This window comes from Lithobates pipiens, unplaced genomic scaffold (genome assembly GCF_037356315.1).
Source record: "Lithobates pipiens isolate NorthernLeopardFrog02 unplaced genomic scaffold, aLitPip1_a1.2 Scaffold_8, whole genome shotgun sequence".
Taxonomy (NCBI): domain Eukaryota; kingdom Metazoa; phylum Chordata; class Amphibia; order Anura; family Ranidae; genus Lithobates; species Lithobates pipiens.
The window spans coordinates 219,989,136-220,011,555 of NW_027507903.1; the positions used below are offsets into that span (position 1 = coordinate 219,989,136).

The 22,420-nt window shown below is 35.9% G+C and overlaps 1 protein-coding gene across 27 annotated transcripts in view; it reads left to right on the forward strand.

Annotated features, from left to right (window-relative positions):
- NRCAM (neuronal cell adhesion molecule) overlaps nt 1–21,532 on the forward strand; it is a 286,030-nt gene extending 264,498 nt beyond the window's left edge. For 18 of the 27 annotated variants that reach the window (XM_077472151.1, XM_077472158.1, XM_077472154.1 and 15 more), the window contains 6 exons: nt 4,594–4,650; nt 8,895–9,002; nt 12,383–12,532; nt 14,653–14,784; nt 17,156–17,234; nt 19,071–21,532. In XM_077472151.1, the coding sequence (XP_077328277.1) occupies nt 4,594–4,650; nt 8,895–9,002; nt 12,383–12,532; nt 14,653–14,784; nt 17,156–17,234; nt 19,071–19,308 (764 nt within the window). In that variant the 3' untranslated portion in view covers nt 19,309–21,532. Of the gene's footprint in view, nt 1–4,593; nt 4,651–8,894; nt 9,003–12,382; nt 12,533–14,652; nt 14,785–17,155; nt 17,239–19,070 lie in introns of those variants that run through there. The other 9 variants (XM_077472165.1, XM_077472166.1, XM_077472167.1 and 6 more) reach the window with 2 other exon arrangements.
- The last annotated feature ends 888 nt before the right edge of the window (nt 21,533–22,420 follow it).

Here is a 22,420-nt window from a genome sequence, read left to right on the forward strand (position 1 = left end):
TACCCTCTATATATTTTTTCCTACCCATTTGTTAATATTTTTTAATTGTAATCATTTTCTGTTGACTGAGCAGAAGGTTCTGTAGTGTCATAAGTTGTCTTTCACTTTACATTTTTTTTATATTCAGGGAGCATAGGCTTTTTGTGTTAGTTGTTTTTGGAGTTGGGTTTCTGTCCCTACTAATGATTATCTACATTTTGAATAGGAGCAATAAATAGGCTTTGCGTTTTTATAACAGAATCATATTTTTGTTGCCAGTTTGACCCTTTCAGACATAATTTTAATTCGCTGTAGTCCCTCTTTCACTCCACTTTTGGAACAAACGCCTTGCTATACAGAAATAGATTGCAATATTCTGGCAAGACATCCTCATCTTTTCACATTCCAAACTTTGTTTTGTTCAGTACTACAGTGGTCGTGTGACAATACAGAACATATTTACCTAGGAGCAGCCTTTTTTCACTTATGGTGTTGTTTGCGCATCACTTTTGTTACATAGGAATGCAGCTAGATGTAATGTAGTAAAGATAAAATGCTGAGCAATCTTTAGTTGGTTTATATATTAATTATTTAAAATCTTTACATATATTCTGAAATTCAGGGAGCATCATTTCTTAAAATCGGTCATGTCTCATTATCCTCTGCATGTCAAAAGGTTAACACTGGGAGCTAGTCTGGTTTTATTGTATTATGTAGTGCTGCCAGTCTAAGATGTTTCTGGTAAATAAATATGTATATATATATTATGTATATCTATATATATATATATATATAGATAGATAGATAGATAGATATAGAGAGAGAGATAGATATAGATAGAGAGATAGATAGAGAGATAGATATAGATAGAGAGATAGATATATATAGATAGATATAGATAGATAGATAGATAGATATATATAGATAGATATATATATAGATAGATATAGATAGATAGTTAGATAGATAGATATTTATTAATATATATATATATATTATGCATTATGGGGTAGCCAACTAGCTAACAATGGAGAGAATGATGAAAATACAGGTAATTGTTGATGTAGCAGAAGTTGCCGTGCTAAACCTTTAAGGACCACGGACAGTGGCGTGAGTTATTTCCATAACTGCACAGCATCTTACATAGCATCTCAGCACAGAAACATCAACTGCAATGTGCAAAAATACAGTGTTTATTGGTATTTTGGTAGGAGTAATGGTAGGAGTAGACTCCTTCATCTGAATAATATGTGAAATGCCTAGAAAAAAATGTGTACAGTTCTACTAGTTTAACGTCTTCCACTAGATGGCATCAGCGACTCACGCCTAATTTGTTTGTCTTTTTTTTTCCCTAAAGCTTTAAAAATTAGGTATATTTTTCTCATGGAAATCCTGAATGATATTTAGGAACAAATATATGTTTTATGCAGAGTACTGTGTAGCACCGGTGCCAAATCATCTGTGGTTAATTAGACTTAGCTTGTATAGTGGGATGTAGGAGGGCTGCATTAATGAAGCACTGTATGGGAAATAACTAGTAGTATTTAATAGTTAATGCTTATTGCATTGCTTAAGAGAATCTTCTAATTAGAGGTATAAAATGTAAAATTTCCCTATAAAGGCTTTTCTTGGGTTAGTGGTATCAGCAGCCTAGTACTGTATGTAATAGAAAGTAGTCACTTTAATGAAACAACAATATGTCCTGCAATATGTTTAAACCAGTTGAGCAACACTAACTTGACCATAATACACATCAGAACCAAACATAAAATTAAGATTATTAAACCTAATTGGCAATCTGGGATCTGGCATTTGTTTTTAAAAACTGAAGAATTCTTTATTTTTAATAAAAAAAAAAAAAATTCCTTTTAAAAATACAGAAATCAAGACTTAGCTGTTTGTTGTATTAGATTTATTTAATGTATATTGAAAATAAAGAGCCACAATAAGTGTCAAGTGGTTGTTCCTCTGTAAATATTCAGTGGTGTTATTCTTCCGTTTATTAAAAAATAAATCTGCCGAGCTCCCTGTTGAAGACAGAACATTCTGAAAATGTCACGGCAAGCAATGATCAGAATGTCGTAGCGTTTTTGGTTGTGTGCCATATTGATATTCTGTTCCTGCTGCAGTAGAGCCCTTAAAGTAAACCTGTCACAAAGCCGGACTCTTCAAACGGAGAATATGATGAAAAACAAAATAATAAGGGTTACTGTCACTGAAATCCTTGTCAAAACAATCAGTAGCTCTAGAGACATAGGGGTTGATTTACTAAAGGCAAACAGGCTCTCTACTTTACAGGATAATTTTCACTTTGCAAGGCAATGTTCCCTTAGCTCAGTGAATGAGGTAACACTTTGCTGACTTCCATGATACAATACAGTTTTTTGTTTTGTTTGTTTGTTTTTTGCTTGCTCATTATTGTGTATTCTTTGAAAAGTTGATTTTCACCCCATTCATTAAGCTGAGGGAAAATTCCCTTGTAGATTGAATAGCCTATTTGCCTTTAGTAAATCAAATCCATAGGCAGCTGAATCCATGCGCAAACCTCCACTTAACCTAAAAAAGGCAATCTTGGCATAACCAGCTCCCTAGCCGCTCTGTTAATGTAATGAAGGGATTTACTGACCAGTCTTGGAGGTTGGGCTAGTTCAAGCGAAAGCTCTACAGAAAAGATTCAATTTTACAATTTTTTCAAGATTCAATGATACAATCAAGATTTACAATATTTGCCACTGCTTATCTCTTGGAATTAACTGATGATTCTTGTATGCATCACCCACTAATGGAAACTTTAGCATTGTGACAAATATAATCTAAGTTTTACAAAAACATGAGATGCACTCACTAGCCACTTTATTAGGTGTCCCTGTTCAATTGCTTAGTAACACAAATTGCTGATCAGTCAATCACATGACAGCAACTCAATGTATTTAGGCATGTAGACGTGGTGAAAATTACTTACTGAAGTTCAAACCGAGCATTGAAATGGGGAAGAAAGGGTATTTAAGTGACTTTGAACGTGGCTTGGTTGTTGGTGCCAGACAGGCTGGTCTGAGTATTTCAAAAACTGATGAACTACTGGGATTTGCACACACAACCATCTCTAGAGTTTAAAGAGAAAATATCCAGTGAGAGGCAGTTGTGTGAACGAAAATGCCTTGTTCATGTCAGTGGAGAATGGGCAGACTGGTTTGAGATGAGAGAAAGGCAACGGTAACTAAAATACCCACTTGCTACAACCAAGGTATGCAGAATACCATTTCTGAACACACAAAACATCAAACTCTGAAGTAGATGGGCTACAGCAGCAGAAGACCACTCCGTGTGCCACACCTGTCAGCTAAGAACAGGAAACTGAGGCTACAATTCATACAGGCTCACCAAAATTGGAAAAATTTTACATGATCTGATAAGTCTCGATTTCAGCTGCGACATTCGGATGGTATGGTCAGAATTTAGCGTAAATAACATAAAGGAAAGACCCATCCTGCCTTATATCAATGGTTCAGGCTGGTGGTGGTGGTGTAATGGTGTGGGGGATATTTTCTTGGCACACTTTGGGACCTTTGTACCAATTGAGCATCATTTAAATGCCACAGCCTACCTGAGTATTGTTGCTGACCATGTCCATCCCCTTATGACTACAGCGTATACATCTTATGATGTCAAAAGCTCAAATCATTTCACCACTGTTTTCTTGAACATGACAATGAGTTCTCTGTACACCAATAGCCTCCACTGTCACCAGATCTCAATCCAATAGAGAACCCTTGAGATATGGTGGAAGGGAGATTCACATCATCATTGTGCAGCCGACAAATCTGCAGCAACTGCGTGATGCTATCATTTCAATATGGACCAAAGTCTCTGAGGAATGTTTCCAACACCTTGTTGAATCTATACCACAAAGATTTAGGGCAGTTCTGAAGGCAAAAGGGGGTCCAATCTGGTACTAGCAAAGTGTACCTAATAAAGTGGCCAGTGAGTGGATATGGTGAGCACATTTGACCATGTGGCATCTATTATCACAAATAGGGCTAGCCTTGTAAATATCATGTGCAGACTTTACCAGAGTGCTAGCTTGTTGCTAGTGTGATAAGATGCTAGCAGAGCCTGTGTTTTTTATAGTGTTTTATCATAATCATGTTTAATCATGTTGTACTTTAATGAGATACTTGTCATATACTTGTAGTTCAAAATAATAAAGTGTTATTTCACATAGAAATTAGTTTAACAATTGGCTTGATTTAATAAGCTTATGCATGTATGCTTGCATATGGTCGCGTTTGCAGTATTTACTATGCACCTGTAATACAAGGAAATCTTAGCTCTTTTTTTCTCTTTTTAGTAAGTGTGTGTTTGCCCTACTAGTATTCCGTACAGATCATCACTTTGTTTTGGATGCATGAATGAATGTATTCCTAAATTGTAAATGTTACATTACTGATCAAAGTTTTCTAACGCTAATTGTATTAATTTAATAAATGTAATCTGCAAGGATTGCATGCATTTATTTTTAACAGGTAAGCATGTATTGCTTTAATAACAGGGTATAAAAAATGTCTCTTTCTCTCTCTTTCTCTCACTTTCTATCATGTTCTTGGAAAATGGCAGAGCACATCTTTGCCACCTCTGCTGTCATTCACACTGTGCATCCAACATATTACATGGGTATTTCTTTACCATTATTACTATTTATTAGAGGCTCGAGCTGTGTGTTAATTCCCAGTAGATTTCCTGCTGTTGCATGCAGTATGTAAATATTTGGAATTATAGTTTAGGGGATTATGTAAAAAGAATCAATGTGAGCTCCTGGAATATTCTTTACACACAGACAGATTTTTGTAACTTGCAAAATATAATTAGCATAATAAAATATTTAAAAACAATTTTTTTAAATATTGAATACCCCCTCCCCTGTATATGATTTATATACAAGAATGATTGGGGGGGGGGGGGGTGGCGGAATGACAGTCAAGGTTTTCTTGTCTCTAATGTCCCGAGTTGTAAGAAGCTTATGTAAGAAGAGTCAGAAAGCTTATGACAACACCTACATTTGATATATCGTTTTTCGATTCGCCAGCCTTTTAAGATGTGCACATAATTTAGAAGAAGTATTGATGGCTGATAATTATGATTTTTAATTGTGCATATTGCCATTTACCACTATGACATAAAAAATGTATAAACTGTAAAGGTACCTTGCCTCCTAATTCAACTGATTAGGGCATTGATTTTCACATTTGTGGATACCTGCAGACTGCACTAATCACCACTGGCTGACACATTATAAAGGAAAGTAATCCCACCTTCCTCCTCTGTTGGCATTAACAGCAAACTCAAGCAAATAGTGCAAATTTCTTCCTCTTTCGGTTAAAAAATAAAATTAGTGCCCACGCATCCGACTGCTCTCAAATATTTATTTAAAGTTTAAAATTGCCTGTTTTGCCAGATTTGTATTGCCCAGGTATAAGACAAATAAATGACAGTTCAAGAATTTATACAGTCAAATCCTGGCCAAAACACTTCAGAGCAAATTGGAAAAAAGTTAGTGTTACCCCTAAAATAAGCCTTTGCTTCTCATATAATGCAATCATATGAGCACATTCAATTCTTTTTATAGCTCTTTATAGCAGGATAGATTTGATTTTTTTCCTCAACCTGATCGAGTGTGTACAATAAACACAAATACAGTGATATCTGAATTTAAAGGGCATTTATATGAAAACACATCTAAAATTGTTAAGTTCCACTTCGAAACAAGTTGGGAAAATGTGTAAAATCTACATAAAACTGAATGGAATGATTTGCAAGTCTCGTAAACCCACATTTGATTCACAATAGAAAACAATGTACCATTTTAAGGGAAAAAATAAGGTAATTTTTAAAATTAACTGCAGCAACACACCTCAAAAAAGTTGGACAGGGCAACAAAAAAGCTGTAAAAGTAAGTGGCATTAACAAAGAAGGGCTGGAAGAACATTTTGCAGATAATTAGGTTATTTGGCAATTGCTCAGTAACATGATTGGGTATAAAAGGGCATCTTAGAGAGTCCGAGTGTCTCAGAAATAAAAAATGGGCAAAGGTTCACTTCTGTGGAAAGCTGCATCCAAACAATTATTGGACAATTTCAGAATAATGTTTTTCAACATAAAATTACAAAGACTTTGAATGTATCATCATCTACAGTACTTAATTTTATCAAAAGATTCCAAGGAACAAGGCTAAAATGCAATGTTGGATGCCCATGATCTTCAGGCCCTCAGATGGTGCTGCATTAAATACAGGCATGATTCTGTGATTGACATAACAGCATGGGCTTAGGAACTCTAACTAACACAGTTTGCCGTTCCATCCAAAAATGCAAGTTAAAGCTCCTATCGTGCAAAGAAGAAGCCATATTTAAACATGATCCAGAACTGTTGCTATCTTCTCTAGATCAAAGCTCATTTAAAATGGTCTGTTGCAAAGTGAAACTTATTTTTGGCAACCACGAGCACCATGTCCTCCAGATTAAAGAGGAGAGGGAGCTCCCAGTTTGTTATCAGCACTCAGTTCAAAAGCCTGCATCTCTGATGGTATGAGGGTGCATATGGAATAGGCAGCTTGCACACCTGGAAAGCATCAATGCTGAAAGAGATATATATATATATACACACAGGTTTTGGAGCAGCATATACTCCCATTCAGGCAGCATCTTTTTTCAGGCAAGGCATTGCATATTTCAGCAGGACAATGCTAAATTGAATACTAAATCTATGACAAAAGCATGACTTTGTGGTAGAAGAGTCCTGGTGCTTAATTAGCCTGTCTGCAGTCCAGACCTTTCTCCAATTGAACATATTTGATGCATCTTAAAACAAAAAAATTAACAAAGAAGACCAAGGACTGTAGAGCAGTTAGCAGTTTTGTATCAGGCAAGAATGGGACAACATTTCTCTCTTAATACTCCAGCAACAGGTCTCCTCACTTCCCAGACATTTACGAGTGTTGTTAAAAAAAAGAGAGGATGCTACACTGTGGTAAACATAGCTCTGTCCCAACTATTTTAAGATGTGTTGCTGCCATCAATTAAAAAATTACCTTATTTGTTTTCTTAAAATGGTACATTTGATATGTGAATAAAATATGGGTTTATGAAATTTGCAAATCATTGCATTCTGTTTTTATGTAGATTTTACGGTGTCCCAACTATATTTTTGGAATTGGGATTGTAGTTTTAGAATGAACTACTACACAAGGAAGTGCAGGAAATATCTTAAGCAGATAGCAATGCTAGCAACTGTGGCATGTAATGATATTAACCTGAAATGGAATAGTATTACTGTGTTTATATTTGACTATTCTATAAGGTCTGCTTTTACACAGTTATCACCATATAGGGCAACAGTAGGCAACCTCGGCCCTCCAGCTGTTTTGAAATGACAAGCCCCATGAGACATTACAAGACCCTAACAATCACAGGCATGAATCCTAGAGGCATGATGGGATTTGTAGTTTCACCACAGCTGGAGGGCCGAGGTTGCCTACCCCTGTTATAGGGTATACTTTCTGAAAGAAGGAAATTAAAATTAAAATGTAAAACCTTTGATCAGCGACTTAATGGCTGGATATACATTATTTCCTACCATAAAAACCTATTAAAACATGGTAGGTTTTACACATATAGATTTACAGGCTATTATTTTAAACATTGTTTTTGATCTTTTTTAAGCGTGGACAATTTCAGTCCTATTACAAAAATGTGAACATTTAAAAAGACCGCATGTAGTAAAGTAACACTGCATCCATAAAAAGCTTTGTGCCAATTGACTAAAAAAGTAGAATCATTAGGAACTGCTGTCATATAATAAGGCAGCTTGGGATATACAAAGTCATTAGTTGCTAGGGTGTACTCCTCGTTATTGCCTGCTTTCAGTGCCTGGTTGTTAATGTCTCTGGGCTCCATTGGCTAATCATTTCCAAGCTTTTAGTTCTGTCCCTACATTTTTCCCACGAAACTGCCTACGCAGCATAATAATTCTTTACTGATTTTTGATGCATCTTTTCATTTTTAGAAATGCATACATTTTAAATCTACTCAAGAGCTCATTTTGATCTAGAGCAGGGTTCTCCAAACTATTTTCCTTCAGCTATTGTGAAATTACACATCTCATGAGGCATTCTAAAACCCTGACATTCACAGATATGACTAGGCATGATGAGAATTGTAGTTTCTAAACAACAGGGGGGGCCATAGTTTTGGAGACCCCCTGATCTAGAGCAATTCTAGTTCAGATAGCAAAAAGATGAAATTCTGTAAATAATTGAACTGATCTCACAGTTGTCTCAAATAATTACACACTTTTTCTGAAGGGCAGAATTACCTTAGATCAGTGATGGTGAACCTTGGCACCCCAGATATTTTGGAACTACATTTTCCATTATGCTCATGCACTCTGCGGTGTAGTTGAGCATCATGGGAAATGTAGTTCCAAAACATCTGGGGTGCCAAGGTTTGCCATCACTGCCCTAGGTGTTTCTCCAAAGAATAGAAAAAAGATTTCAACGGCTATATTCCAGTTCAGCTTCCATGGCAGCAACACTTAGATCTGGCATGACATTTGCATGTAGTCCTAGATACATAGCTTATTTTTTGGAGATAATAGCAAACCTTCTGCTAAATTTGATACATTTGTTAATAATTGTCTGGTCACATCAACTCATTCAACTAGTTACTATACATTTATTTGCTTTGTTTGACAAATTAATAGTGAACCTTTAAAATTCTTAACGTGAACTCTTCCAAATTTGTAGAAGCAACTGGTTTTAATCCATTTGACTTATCTCCAAAAATTGAGCACTGAGTAGATGTGCATGCATCCAGTGTAGAAGTTAGTATACATTTTAACTTTTTCTCTCACTTGATGCTCAGCCCAGCCAGTCAGGATCAAGAATATCACTGCTGCGGAAACATCTGCTACTATTTTGTGGAATGTTGAGAATCAAGAATTGAAGCTCTTTGTTAAATATGTAGAACTGAGTAAGGTCCAGTTTTCTTTAAAAACAATTAAAAAAATGCATGTTTTTAGGTTTACATCAGTAAGGGGATGGGCTTTAAAGAGAATCTGTCATCTACAACAGAAGCCTATTTTTCCTGAGCCTATTGTAACAGTGTGATAAATTTACTCTGGATGTTGCTGTGTTAAATAATTCTCTTCATCATCCAGGAACAGAGCATCTAAGAGATCCACTCCATGCATTTTCTATCAAGTTGAGATGCTGTTATCTGCTAAGAGATTTACATAAAATTTGCCACAACGTATTACTCAGTAATGACAACATTTTAAAAAGAAAATAATTATCTCTAATCTTGTCTCACATTTGACAGATTCACTATAAAGCTAGTGCTTATAATTATGTGTATACCTTTTTAAAAAAAACAATTCCAGCCATATATATATATATATATATATATATATATATATATATATATATATATATATACTGTTAAATCAGACATGTTAACAGACACAGACCAAGGGGAGACCAAGGTGAAGGTTACTTTAATGACTGGGCATCCTTACCATCAAATAATAAAAAAAATATTTATGTAGTGTGTGGTCTCATGCATTCATAATTCCCCAAATCAAAAAATAACTAGAGCCCTCTGTAAACATAACCTCTCTGGTAAGGAGGCAAAATTGTATCTGTACTCTCAAATTTAGAGTGGTTTAAGATGATGGCTCATGAACAGAATGAAACTTCCAAAGAATTGTGATTTAATATAAAATGTTGTCAAACTTCACAGTGAGGTCTTTGGTATGTTGTTAGGGCCACTGGGACACATTATGCCTGTTACATATGTGGGACATTGCTAATATTCTCCTTAAAGAAAAGATAAGTCTACAAAATACAAAGTAGACATTCTAATGCCGCGTACATGTGGTCGGAATTTCTGCAAACAAATGTTCAATGTGAGCTTGTTGTTGGAAATTCTGACTGTGTTTAGGCTCCATCAGACATTTTTTGTTGGGATTTCCGACAAACAAAATTTGAGAGCTGGTTCTCAAATTTTCCGACAACAAAATCCATTGTCGTAAATTCCGATTGTGGGCATACAATTCCGACGCACAAAATTCCACGCATGCTCGGAATCAAGCAGAAGAGCTGCACTGACTATTGAACTTAATTTTTCTCGGCTCGTCGTACGAGTTGTACGTCACCGTGTTCTTGACATTCGGCATTTCCGACAACATTTGTGCGACCTTGTGTATGCAAGACAAGTTTGAGCCAACATCCGTCGGAAATAAATCCAGGATTTTGTTGTCGGAATGTCCGATCGTCTGTACGCGGCATAAGTGTCTCACATACATATACAGATCAATGCTCCTCATTCATGATTCCCCCCATCCCTTTATAATTATACACCTCTTTTTCCAAGATTCCACAAAATAATAATCATAAATGATGTAGTGAAATTTAAACCTATATTTTTCCTAATTCATATGTTTAATACATCTCTTATCATTGCAAGTAATTCTATGTTTAGCAGTTTCCCGTTACTTATACACTACACTTTACGCACCCAGGGTAGATAGGACAAATGTAATTTTCCCTTGCATTTCACTCCTTTGTTCCCAATTTATTGCTAAATTGCAAGGGAGTTGTCTTCATATTAAATGTCTTTCAGCATCAATTCTCTCAGAGATTACATCAACAGATGCAGAATAGGCCATGCTCATCCCATGGATCAGGACAATTTGTTTCTATTAACAGATGCAAAGACATCATAGTTTGGTGCTTGCTACTTTTCTCCCAGAACACTGACTACAATCTCTATTATTGATTGTGACGTTAGGTTACTAAGGGACCTGTAGTTTGTTGTGATGAAAGATGTATAACAGTTTTTATTCAGCTTTATTCAGAGATTTTAGGCTCTACTCTCAAAGCTTCAACACAAGGATCTTTATTTTATCCATGTTACTATAATTGTCAAATCTCTAAGGACTTGGCAGAAAATAAAATAATTGTTTAAAATTACTATTCTTATCCTAATGTTTTAGCTTTGTGCATTGAGCATTTATGTTGATGACCAAGCAGCATTTTTCCCCCATATTTTTATTTTTACATTTTTAAACAAATAAAACATACACGACCATACATTATCTTTCAGTAAATTGATGAATCAAAGCAAAATATTAATATATAATATATTAAAGTTCAATACACAAAGTACGCCTCAGTATAACCTCTATTCACATACAGACCCCTAGTAAAGATGCACAGTGCATAGATTGATCTAGTTGCCCTGCTGTATGATGATGTAGGGATGCTCTTACTTTAAATAGGGTATATAAAAACATTATGAAGCCCCTGTAGATCTTAAAATATCTGTAACACTTCACTTGATCAGTCATATCTATATTGCTATAGGTAAACGAAAATGCTTATAATTACACCCCTTTATTTTTAAAGGAAGTGTAAAGTCTTCTTGTTCCTCAACTGATATGTTTAGTTTACAACCATTGATGATCTGTTTACTCTACATGTAAATCTGTTTTACCACTGTTAATGGTCTGTGTTATTACCTCAAAAAATTGTGATTAGGGGTGCACTAATGTTTGGGGCAGAACTGAGTTCATCTCGAACCCAGAGTAAACTGTCACAACAGACCGCCTATCAAACAGCTGTGGCTCCATCTCACAGCCACACATAGCAAAGGGGTGGAAATGCTGGTGACATCATGACATCAATAACCTAAAATGGCCACTGGGCTCTATTTAGACAATGCCATTGACCAGATATGGCCATATTAGGTCAATAATGTTGCCTGCAAGGCTCAAACAATATATATATAATTAAATAATTGCAATACTTTGTACAAAGTTCAGGAAAATGTGTGCTGACAATTATGTAAGCATGTGGCCATATTAGGTCAGTGATCTCATCAGCACCCCTGCCCCTTTAGTACGTTTGACTATGGGGCGGAGAATTTTAAGACCACAACTGATTGGGACAGTGGCCTGCTGTCATGTGTCTTCTGTGGGTTTGGGCCAAACAAACTTTGATGATTCAAGGATGCAGTCTGACATTCTGTAAGGTAAAAATCTGGGCCTGCAGGCATAAATTGGGCCTGCTGCTTTTTAAAAGTTAAAATTGTTTTCCAAAATAAACTATATGTCTACATTTACCTTCGTGAAAGAATGGGCAGTACATCCTTTTCAATACTATTAACATTTTCAAAACTGCAGATTCAAGATTTGTTGCGTGGTGAGCTAACTAGATATTGCATGCTTTCTATACAAAATCCTGTACAGCCTTGGTATGCATGTTACTCTAGTACAGTACAGTCAGAAGCATCTAGACTTACATATGGACCGTTCAATGAGTGTTTCCTGTGTTGTCCTGAAACTCTTCTAGGCAAAGAAGACTGGAAAGAGGAATCTGTAAATAGTACTCGGAGTGCTTTGGTAATAAAAGGTTTATCTCCTGGAACATCATATAAAGTGCAAGTTTATTCTGATGATCACAATGAATTGTATGCAGAAGAAACATTTCAGACAGGTCCAGGTGAGGCATATCTGTGACTCCTGTGCCTCACATAAACGTATCTATATTTCTGCATGCTTCCAAGAAAAAAAATAAGCAGTATCAATTCAAAAATTTCACAAGCAACAAGAGAGAAATGTCAGCAGCCAATCAATTTGAGCAATAAGAAGTGGAAGAAACTTGTGAAAATGTCCTTCCAACAAATGCAACTTAAAGAAATGTATTGTCTGAGAATTAGAGAGAGAAATATGTGTGATTCTTTTCCTGTTGACATAAGCATTTACTATTTGTGTGTTTGTGTGTTTAAAACAGAAAAAGTATGAAGTGTGTATTTTTTTTTAGGTAAAGTGAATGCATGCCTTAAAGGGATAAGGCTGTTAATTGTTTAGGTATGGTGGTGTTGAAAAGTTGGAGCCAAGTAATGCTTTTACCAATGGAAGCAACCTTTTACTTGTGTTGTTCCTTGTGTTATCTGGTACCTGTCATTTAAATGAATATCAGGTTACTATTTGTCTTTTAATTAGAATTATGCATGAAATGAAATACGAGGTGATCTACATACTTTTGTAAGTGCTTGCCACATTGTGGGTGATTAGTATCATGAAAAGATTGTTTACTGCTAGTAAGGACTTTCTGTATTATGAAAATCCCAAGCTCCTAAAATATACACAGAACAATGCCAAAATGTATTAAAATTATGTTATCAAGTACTGAAAATACTGAAAGTGGATGCACACATGTAATGTATGAGCTCATCAGATTATTGTATAATAAAAACCGAGCCATGCAGGAGATTTGTTCATATGTTGGAACATGGGCAGAAAGTTCCAGTTCCATGGATCTGTCTAGTGACACAGGCCTGTTGCTAGGATTGCTTTACTAAAACTATAGTGACTTTCCTAAAATGGACACTAGTAGGAAATACATACTGTCTTGCTTTTTGCCTTACCTATATAACACATTCACAACTGTCTAAGCATTTAAAGAAATCATATTGCATATTACCATCACTACTTGCAGCACACGGTATTGATGTTTTGCTTGATTATACACAGTAGATTAATTGGTTTTATTTCTAAGAATGCAGTATTTATGCATACACAGAATAATAAATGCGGAAGGATACTGCAACATTGTGGTATACATACTCATCTGAATATTATTTTCATATGAAAAACGTGACTCCTATTGAGCTCATGCACATGGGCATCTTCCTCTTCACAGCATAAACTCACTGATATATTTGGTGCCCCTGGTGTAGGTAGCTGTATGAAGGTAAACACGTACAGAGGCAAATGCATCCAGGCGAAAGGTCCTGAACGAAGAAAGTGCATGTGCAGTGTGCATGAGCCCATATAGTAATGTGCAATCTTGGAAAACAATGTAGATTGACCCTTTCCTTTTAAGGGTAGCTAGAGAATAAGTCAGTTGTGTATGGGCAATATTGTTTTAAAATAAACTGATATATTCATGATTTGAAATATGTTATCCTCTGAAACATCCACATACTTGCCTATGAATGTTTTTAATAACGCATGTACTTAGGCGTAATGCTTAGAGAAATCTAACTTTATCCCATGTGCATTGTTTGCAATTCATTGCAGTATTCAGGTATTTATAATTACAGGAACTGCCCTAAAACTCCATTCACTTAATTTAATAATTTAAGCCAGTCAGCGTATGACCTACTTTGTGCGTGCACAAATTACACGATAAGTGGTCTGTTATGTCTGCTACGTAGAGTATTTTTCCTTTTGCAAGTGCATCTTGCTAGTTGGATCACTTGGTTTGTTAAAAGAATAATTTTTCATTCTCTTCTTGTTTTAAATTCAGTATGTTTAGAACAAATGATAAAGAAATATACTGTACTATTCTGAGAACACACTGACAATTACAAAGGGCTATGTATAGGGTTGAGTTATATAGCAATGTTAAGGGCCCTTCAGCACATTGTCTGTACTTTGAATACATTAAAATGGCCTCTGGTGTTAGTAAGAGGACTTTTCCCACCATATGTGTGCTGTGTCTTGGGGATTTTTTGATGCTGAGGTTTGACTGTGCTTTTTTTATGTTTCTCTCTAATATTGATTGTGAAATATGCCTCTAAGTCCTGTACCTTACTATCTGTTTACATTCTACAGCCATGGCAAGTCGGCAAGTTGACATTGCAACGCAAGGATGGTTTATTGGTCTCATGTGTGCGGTAGCCCTCTTGATATTAGTTTTATTGATTGTTTGTTTTATACGAAGAAACAAAGGAGGAAAGTACCCAGGTAAGGCTTACACATTTCTGTTTGTTAAAGCAGAACTCCAGATGTAAAAAAAAACACCAATAAATGTACTTCTGTATTTATTTTAAAACTGTAATGTACTATATTTTAAAGGTAATTAGTATAAACTAATTTGAATTGATGTCAGCCTCTAATTATCCCCTATACTGCAGCGCTAAGTATAGGCAAGGGGAGGGTAGTAGTTGGGTCTGTACTCAGTTGTTTTGTTGTCGTATGTACTGAAAAAGAACATGCTGACAGGGTGAATTCACTGTTCAACCACAGGCGGTTGAAGTAGTAACTAGGCTGTGTCACTAATCAACAGCAGAGAAATATCAGCAGAGCGGTGTAAATAACAGGACTATATGAACAGAATTAGAAGTCCTCTCATAGAGTTGGTTTTAAGAAAGCAGCATGGAGATGAAGCCATGGCAGATTTAGCAGTAAGGGATTAAGTGTCTTTCATTGCAGTCAAAATCCTCTGTATTATGACATGTGTGTGTGACCACTGCTCCCATAGAAAATAATTGACACTGTCTGTATCTGACGTCAGTTTATCTTTTAATAATTGTTTGAGAAGAACTAACGGGACTTGTTGCATTTTTTTAATGTTAAAACAACATCTATCACTTAGGGTAACCCGTTACTACCAGGTCTATCCAAGATTCTTGATGTTCTTATGTTTTTATAAATGCAAAGACCTTTTTATGGCAGATTCTTAGTCTGACTTTTTCAGGTATCATGGGTCCTCTGAACTCCAATAGTTGCTATACTGTCAGCTGCCTCACTTCACACACTGGCCCCATTTACTAAAGTATGAAGTGAGGTGAAGTAACCCATGTTCACTTCAGACATCCAGTCTTAGATGATAGACCTAGGCACTTGAGTTTTAAAAATGTCTTTACCCTTAACTCCTGTAAAATGCGCCCCTTAATCTAACAATCTTAATCCTCACCCTCAGTGTTAAGCCTTAAAGAGAGCCCTTAGCACTTAAATCCCAAGCCCAGCTTAAATAAAAAATTTAAATCTCCGTCCTTGGCATGTATAGAAATAAAAAATGCAGCTCTGGCTGCAAATACTTACCTTCTCTTCAGTACTGTACCCCACAGACTCACCTGATACTGCAATCCAGAGCCAGTCCTCTTCTGGATTGAACATTGCAAAGTGTGATTTAACCCACTTATTCTGAGCCCAAAGCATGCAGAACCAATCAGGCTTCCCTGGACTCATGGGAGAATGCTGCAGAGAGCAGCACAATCTCATATATGGCACAGCTCCCTGCAACATTCAAAATCCACCCAATGCCAGAGGAAGAAGATAGATTGACTCTTCTGTAGAAAATGTATGTATAAAGATTTTTCTAAAAAGGTTCTATAGGTGTTCCAGTGAGGGGGGTTTGGAGTTGGATTTTATTCTCCCCCTCCTTTCCCCAAAAACTAGCTATACCCCAGCACCTACTTCTTAAACCTCTAGGTCTTGAACCCTACACATACTTAAACTAACCTCTATGCTAAGCCCAGACACTTAACTAAGCCTTCATTTTGTATTCTCAACTTATCCTGCAACTGGAGCTTCTAAACTGAATCATCACATTTGAAAGGATAACCTAACAACTAAACCTAATGGTTTGAATGAGCACAATTTCCTGTAAGTGTGGTCAGAAGCGCAATTTGTAAAATCTGCTCCAGATTGGTCCATACAGTATGTAGGGTCAGAGCTAGGCTCCTTCCCAACCTCAACAATAACCTAATAGGGAAAAAGAGAAAATATCACGCTGCATTAACCAACAACCTATGTCCTTTGTTCCAACTCAACATAGAATTACACGATAAAACTGTTGTGCTCTTTTACACAGCAGGAGTACAACTGGAAACTCAACATAACTTTATCTCATATTCTGTTCCAGAATAAAGGAAAGGCGTTTTTAGTTGAAGTGGTGTGCAATATTTTCTTTTCTTCATTTGGATGTGGTCATAAGCAGCTTCCTGTGCAAGAAAGAAACCCGTCTGGGTAGGGTACAGGTTGTGGTGTCACAAACATGCTGATACCTGCAAGAAAGAAAAATATGTTTGTAGATCATGTAGGGACAAGGCTAATTAAAGGATCTGCACCTTTATTTAACTACCACTTTCTCTAAAAGAAGTCACTCCCTTGTTAGCTGAAATGCAAGGAAGCGGTGATAGAGGCACCCTTTGCTGGTTTGCACAATAAGTTATTGACTCCATAGGAGAAGGTGAGTTGAGTCCTAGTGTGACATAGACCTAAAGTTAGTTATCCTTTAAAAAATAATTCTGTATGTAATGAATTCTCTTTTGTGGTAGAATATCAGTGTGTCTCCCCATTAATTCAATCTTATTGTGCTTTTATGTTAAAGTTAAAGAAAAAGAGGATGCTCATGCAGATCCTGAAATTCAGCCTATGAAAGAAGATGATGGCACATTTGGTGAATACAGGTAAAAGTTTAACTGTAAATTCTACGTTTTTGGCTTAATTTCTGTAATTAAAAAAAAAAATCCTAGAAGCTATTGAAGATGCCTTTAACAATCAGACAGGTTTTTATTTTATTTTCCAAAGTGTCTTAGAAAAATGACAGCTTGTCTTTCAATGACAACACTTCCACTTTTATTTGCATTTCATTTTTTAAATGAATAAGTAAAACAATCTGCTCTCTGACTAGTAGAGGCAGTTGTCTGTTGGCAGAGGTAAAATTATGAAGTGATTTTGTTGCAAATGCTAATTGCAGAATAAAAACAGGATTTACACTTATTGATGCACTTTGCATCAATCAGTTTTATTAATCAGCAGCTGGACAATATATGTCCAGCCACCTGTAGTGCCTATGGCCAGGCATATTATATGGGCACATTATAGGATCAGGAGCACAGAAGTATCTTCCAAACAACCCCTGTCACACAACTGATGAAGATGTACTTCAGATAAGGCACGCCTTACCAGTTCCTTTGTACCTGAAAGATATATACCATCTCTAAATCCTCTCTCTAACCAAAAGTGAGATGAATTGAACTTAAAAAATAATACATACATTTTTTTTATCAGAATGTCAGATGCTTTTCATTTCACTGACTAAATCAAGGGCTGCCTCAAAGATTTTAGGAGGCTTTTTATGAAGGTAATGTGTTCCGTTCAAATGCCTAGTTATGTGCTGAGGAATATGCAAAAAGTTGATTTCTTTTGCCATAACTGGATGTTAGACACAAGCATAGATTCACTTCATCCCTCACTTCGCTTGGGATGTTAAGCTTGAATCTCACCAGAACTGTGCATACTTCTACTTGTAATTAGTGTTATATTTTAGTATCACATATAAAGTCGGGCCCAGTATTCGCTCATTCACACTGTAGTAAATCAGACACCATGGGGTTGATTTACTAATGGCAAATAGCCTGTTCAGTTTGCAAAGTTCTCTTTTCACTTAGTGAATGAGGTGAAGCTCTCCTGACTTCCATCATCCAATAATGTGCAAGCAAAACTATATATTTTTTATTTTCCTTGCATGTGATTGGGTATTTTTTGCTAAGTGAATTTTCAGCACATGTACTAAGCTCTAGGGAAAATTCCCTTGAAGAATGCAAATTCACTGTCTATTTGTTTTTAGTAAATAAACCCCCATAACTTTATAACATAAATTGTTTATTATGATGTTTGGGTAATATTTAGAGTTTTACAGACTATTGTGCTTTACTTTTGCCTATATCATAATATAAAAATTGTTTGCAATCAAGCTTTCTAATTTCATGTTCAAATAATGATTTCTATTTCTTAGGTGATTTGTATTTATTTATTTTCTTTATTTTTGCTATGGGATATATAGGTTAATTGAAAGGTAGGAGCGGTTTGCAACATTTATACAAAGCTTGACATTTATCCTATGACTTTCCTTGTTTAGCGTGATAAATGTTTGATATAGCATTTGCAAATGTTTATTATACGTTGAAAATCTTAGATGTTTACAGTGTCAGTAAGATGCATAGTCTGTACATCTGAGTATTAAAGTACATTAAGAAATAGTTGTCTTTCCTCTATCTCTCCTACTATGATCATGTTTATATAGGACAGTTTATAGACAATTATTATAATGCACTGACAAGAATCACAAATATGCTGTAGTCAATGGCAAAGCATGTGTTTTTAAGATGTAGTTTAAGAAAATGATTATGCGCAACAAGCTACTGCAAGTTTGTGCCATTTGTGTAATACTAATAAGCGTTATATTATATTTATTATATGTTCATGCTTTCTCAAGTTATGCTTTTTTTTTCCTCTGTCAGCGATGCTGAAGATAACAAACCTCTTAAAAAAGGAAGCCGGACTCCGTCAGATAGAACGGTGAAGAAAGAAGACAGCGATGACAGTTTAGTTGACTACGGGGAAGGAGTAAATGGTCAGTTCAATGAAGATGGTTCCTTTATAGGACAATACAGTGGAAAAAAAGAAAAAGAGCCTGTAGAAGGCAATGAAAGTTCAGAAGCTCCATCTCCTGTGAACGCTATGAACTCCTTTGTGTAGACATTTCCACTTGGTCACATTCTCTTTTGCAGACTGCCATGTTTCATTCAGTGCACTCAGTTATCATTCAGTGGTTATATGGAAACACTATGTAGAGGCATATTCATACATTGAACAATACAATACAATCAAAACACAAACTGTTGTAAGTGATACTGGATGTCAGTGTGACAGTACAATGTCATCTTCTTGTTCAAAGCGTAATTGTTTTCTACAGTGTGCAGGAACTGACACAGAATCTACAATGTAGCAAGATGAAAGAAGCCTAAAATCCTCTTTCCTTCATGAAAACTGTAAATGCATGAAATGGTACACATTTCAAATACAAACTAGTGTATGTATGCCATGGTATGGTCCTTTGTTATGCAGTCCTTGCTCTGACACCTGGGTATAGAGTCCGTTTCCTTTGTCAGTATTATAGTAGTGTTACAGTGTGTAAAACTTCAATGTCTATATAGACATTGCTGGTGAAATTGGTGAATTTATTGTATAATATATACCATGTCTTTATAAAAGACTAGAACATATATATATGATGGCTAAATAATTTAAGTATGACACTTGCATTTGCTGATGCTTACTCCAACCCAAATATAATCTCTCTGCGCCCATTATTTTATCGCCTTTAACATATAAAGTATTACACATTGTATTTTGTACACCATGTATCAATCAGGTTATTTAGAATGAACAAGTAATATGCTTTGCAATGCATTCTGGGATTTGTATTTTTCAGTCACTGAGGGAACATTGGAATGCCATGATCAGCATTACGAACCTGCAAGCATACTGTTCAGTGCCTTTATTTGAGATGCATTCCATGATGCACTGCTTGGCTGGATAAAAGAGCAAAGTTTGACTAGTGAACTACAGTATTTTGATTGCCAAAAATGTAAATTGTGTAAATTATTAAAAAAAAATATGATAAATGTTATACTGAAATGGAGAGTAATCTTCTATATTGTAAATTGCTGCTGCAGATCCACTGTTTACTGGTATTTCTATGAATGGCAAAGAGTGCATAGCACAAACACTAATCACACTTAGAACTGAAAGCACAGCATACACCGAAATCCCTACATTCTTTACACATAAAACTGGAGGACACATCCACCAGTTCCTTGGAAGGTGTTTCAGAAAATCTTCAGCTTGCAGAAAAACATGATTAAGATTCCTGCAGAACTAAATAAATGATAAAAAAAAAAAATGGAATGCAATAGAGAAAGCTGCTAACAAAGATTAGTAGAGGCGGATATTGGGCATCCGCTATGAAACCGTTTCCTTTGAGTACGTCAACTTTTCCAATACTGTGGTTTAGCTTCATAAAAAATTATATAACAGCCTATGGTTGAAGCAATGCTCAGTTTCATTTGCCAATAAATTGCTTTTTCATAACTTGCATCAAGTTTAATTTTAAGTAAGCTTTTGTATGTAGATATTTTGTTCAATTTGTAAATATACAGAAAGATTAGATGCGTTATGCTTCTAGATGTTACAAAGATATAAAGCAGAGGTATGTTGCACTGGGTAAGATAAGAAAAAAAAAGATATAGCTAATGGAGTGCATGATATTTTTTAGGAGATCTACTGAAATGCATTTATTTTGCTGTGAAAACAACATTGTGAACTATTGTACTTACTGCAGACTTCTTGAACTTGTGCCGTATGTTATATTTTGCCATTCCTTCTTTTAGAAATGATAGGAATAAAGCACAAGTTTGGCAGCTGTGTACCCACACTCCTAGTTTTTCCATTACTTACTGTACATTCTGTAACCCATCCACCTCTACAGCACAACATGTTATTGTGTGTTGATCAGACCTGAAGAATTAAAAAGAATTTATACAGATCAAACATTAAAGCACAATGGCACAGAATCTTGGGATAGAAAAGCTTACCAGTGGCTGTGATGGTCGTTTATCAAGGGAAAAATCACTGTGACATAATTCTGTGTTGTGTCAATTTATATAGCGAAAAAAAAAATGCTTCAACTTAGACATAGTAATTTGTCTACATTCATGAAGGAAGTATTTGTCTTCATATTGTGACCCCGTTGTGCTTTATAATTGACACAAGAGAGCATGAGAATTGTGCCTTAGTCCTTGATCAATGACCTCCAGACAAGTAACACATGCTAACACAAAATGTGCATGTTCTGTTTCATCCACAGACTCTCTTGTGTAAAAATAAAAATTTTGTATGATAATAAATGTATTCCAATTTATTAACTGTATGTGTCAGTAATTTCAATCTGCATTTCTTTAACCACTTCAACCTCAGAAGGTTTTACCCCCTTAATGACCAGAGCTTTTTTTGCGATTTGGCACTGTGTCCCTTTAACTGACAATTGTGCAGTGTGCGACGCTGTACCCAAACAAAATTGACGTCCTTTTTTTCCCACAAATAGAGCTTTTTTCTGGTAATATTTGATCGCCCCTACAGTTTTTATATTTTGCGCTATAAACAAAAAAGAGCGACAAATTTGCTATAATAAATATCCCACATTTTTTTTTTTTAAAACAAATCTCTTCATCAGTTTAGGCCGTTATATATTCTTCTACATATTTTTGGTAAAAGAAATCGCAATAAGTGTATATTGATTGGTTTGCGCAAAAATTAGAGCATCTACAAAATAGGGAATAGATTTATGACATTTTGATCACTTTTTTTTTTACTAGTAATGGCGGTGATCCGCGATTTTTATTGTCACCAACATTGCAGCGGACAGATCGGACACTTTTGACACTTTGTTGGGGCCATTGACATTTATACAGCGATCAGAGCTATAAATAGCCACTGAATACTGTGTAAATGTCACTGGCAGGGAAGGGGTTAACACTAGGGGGCGATCAAGGGGGTTAACTGTGTTCCCTATGAGTGCCTCTAACTGTGGGGGGGATGGGCTTGCTGGGACATGACAGCTATCACTGTTTCCGACCACTGGGTATAGTAGATCCCTGTCATGTCTCCTGTCAGGACAAGGAAATGCCTTGTTTACATTTACATTTCCCCGTTTTGCCTGTGTATGAGGCAATCACGGGCCACCAGAGAACATAGAGTCCTCCCGACCCAGGGACATGCTCCCGCAACTGAGCCTGCACGAGCCACCATA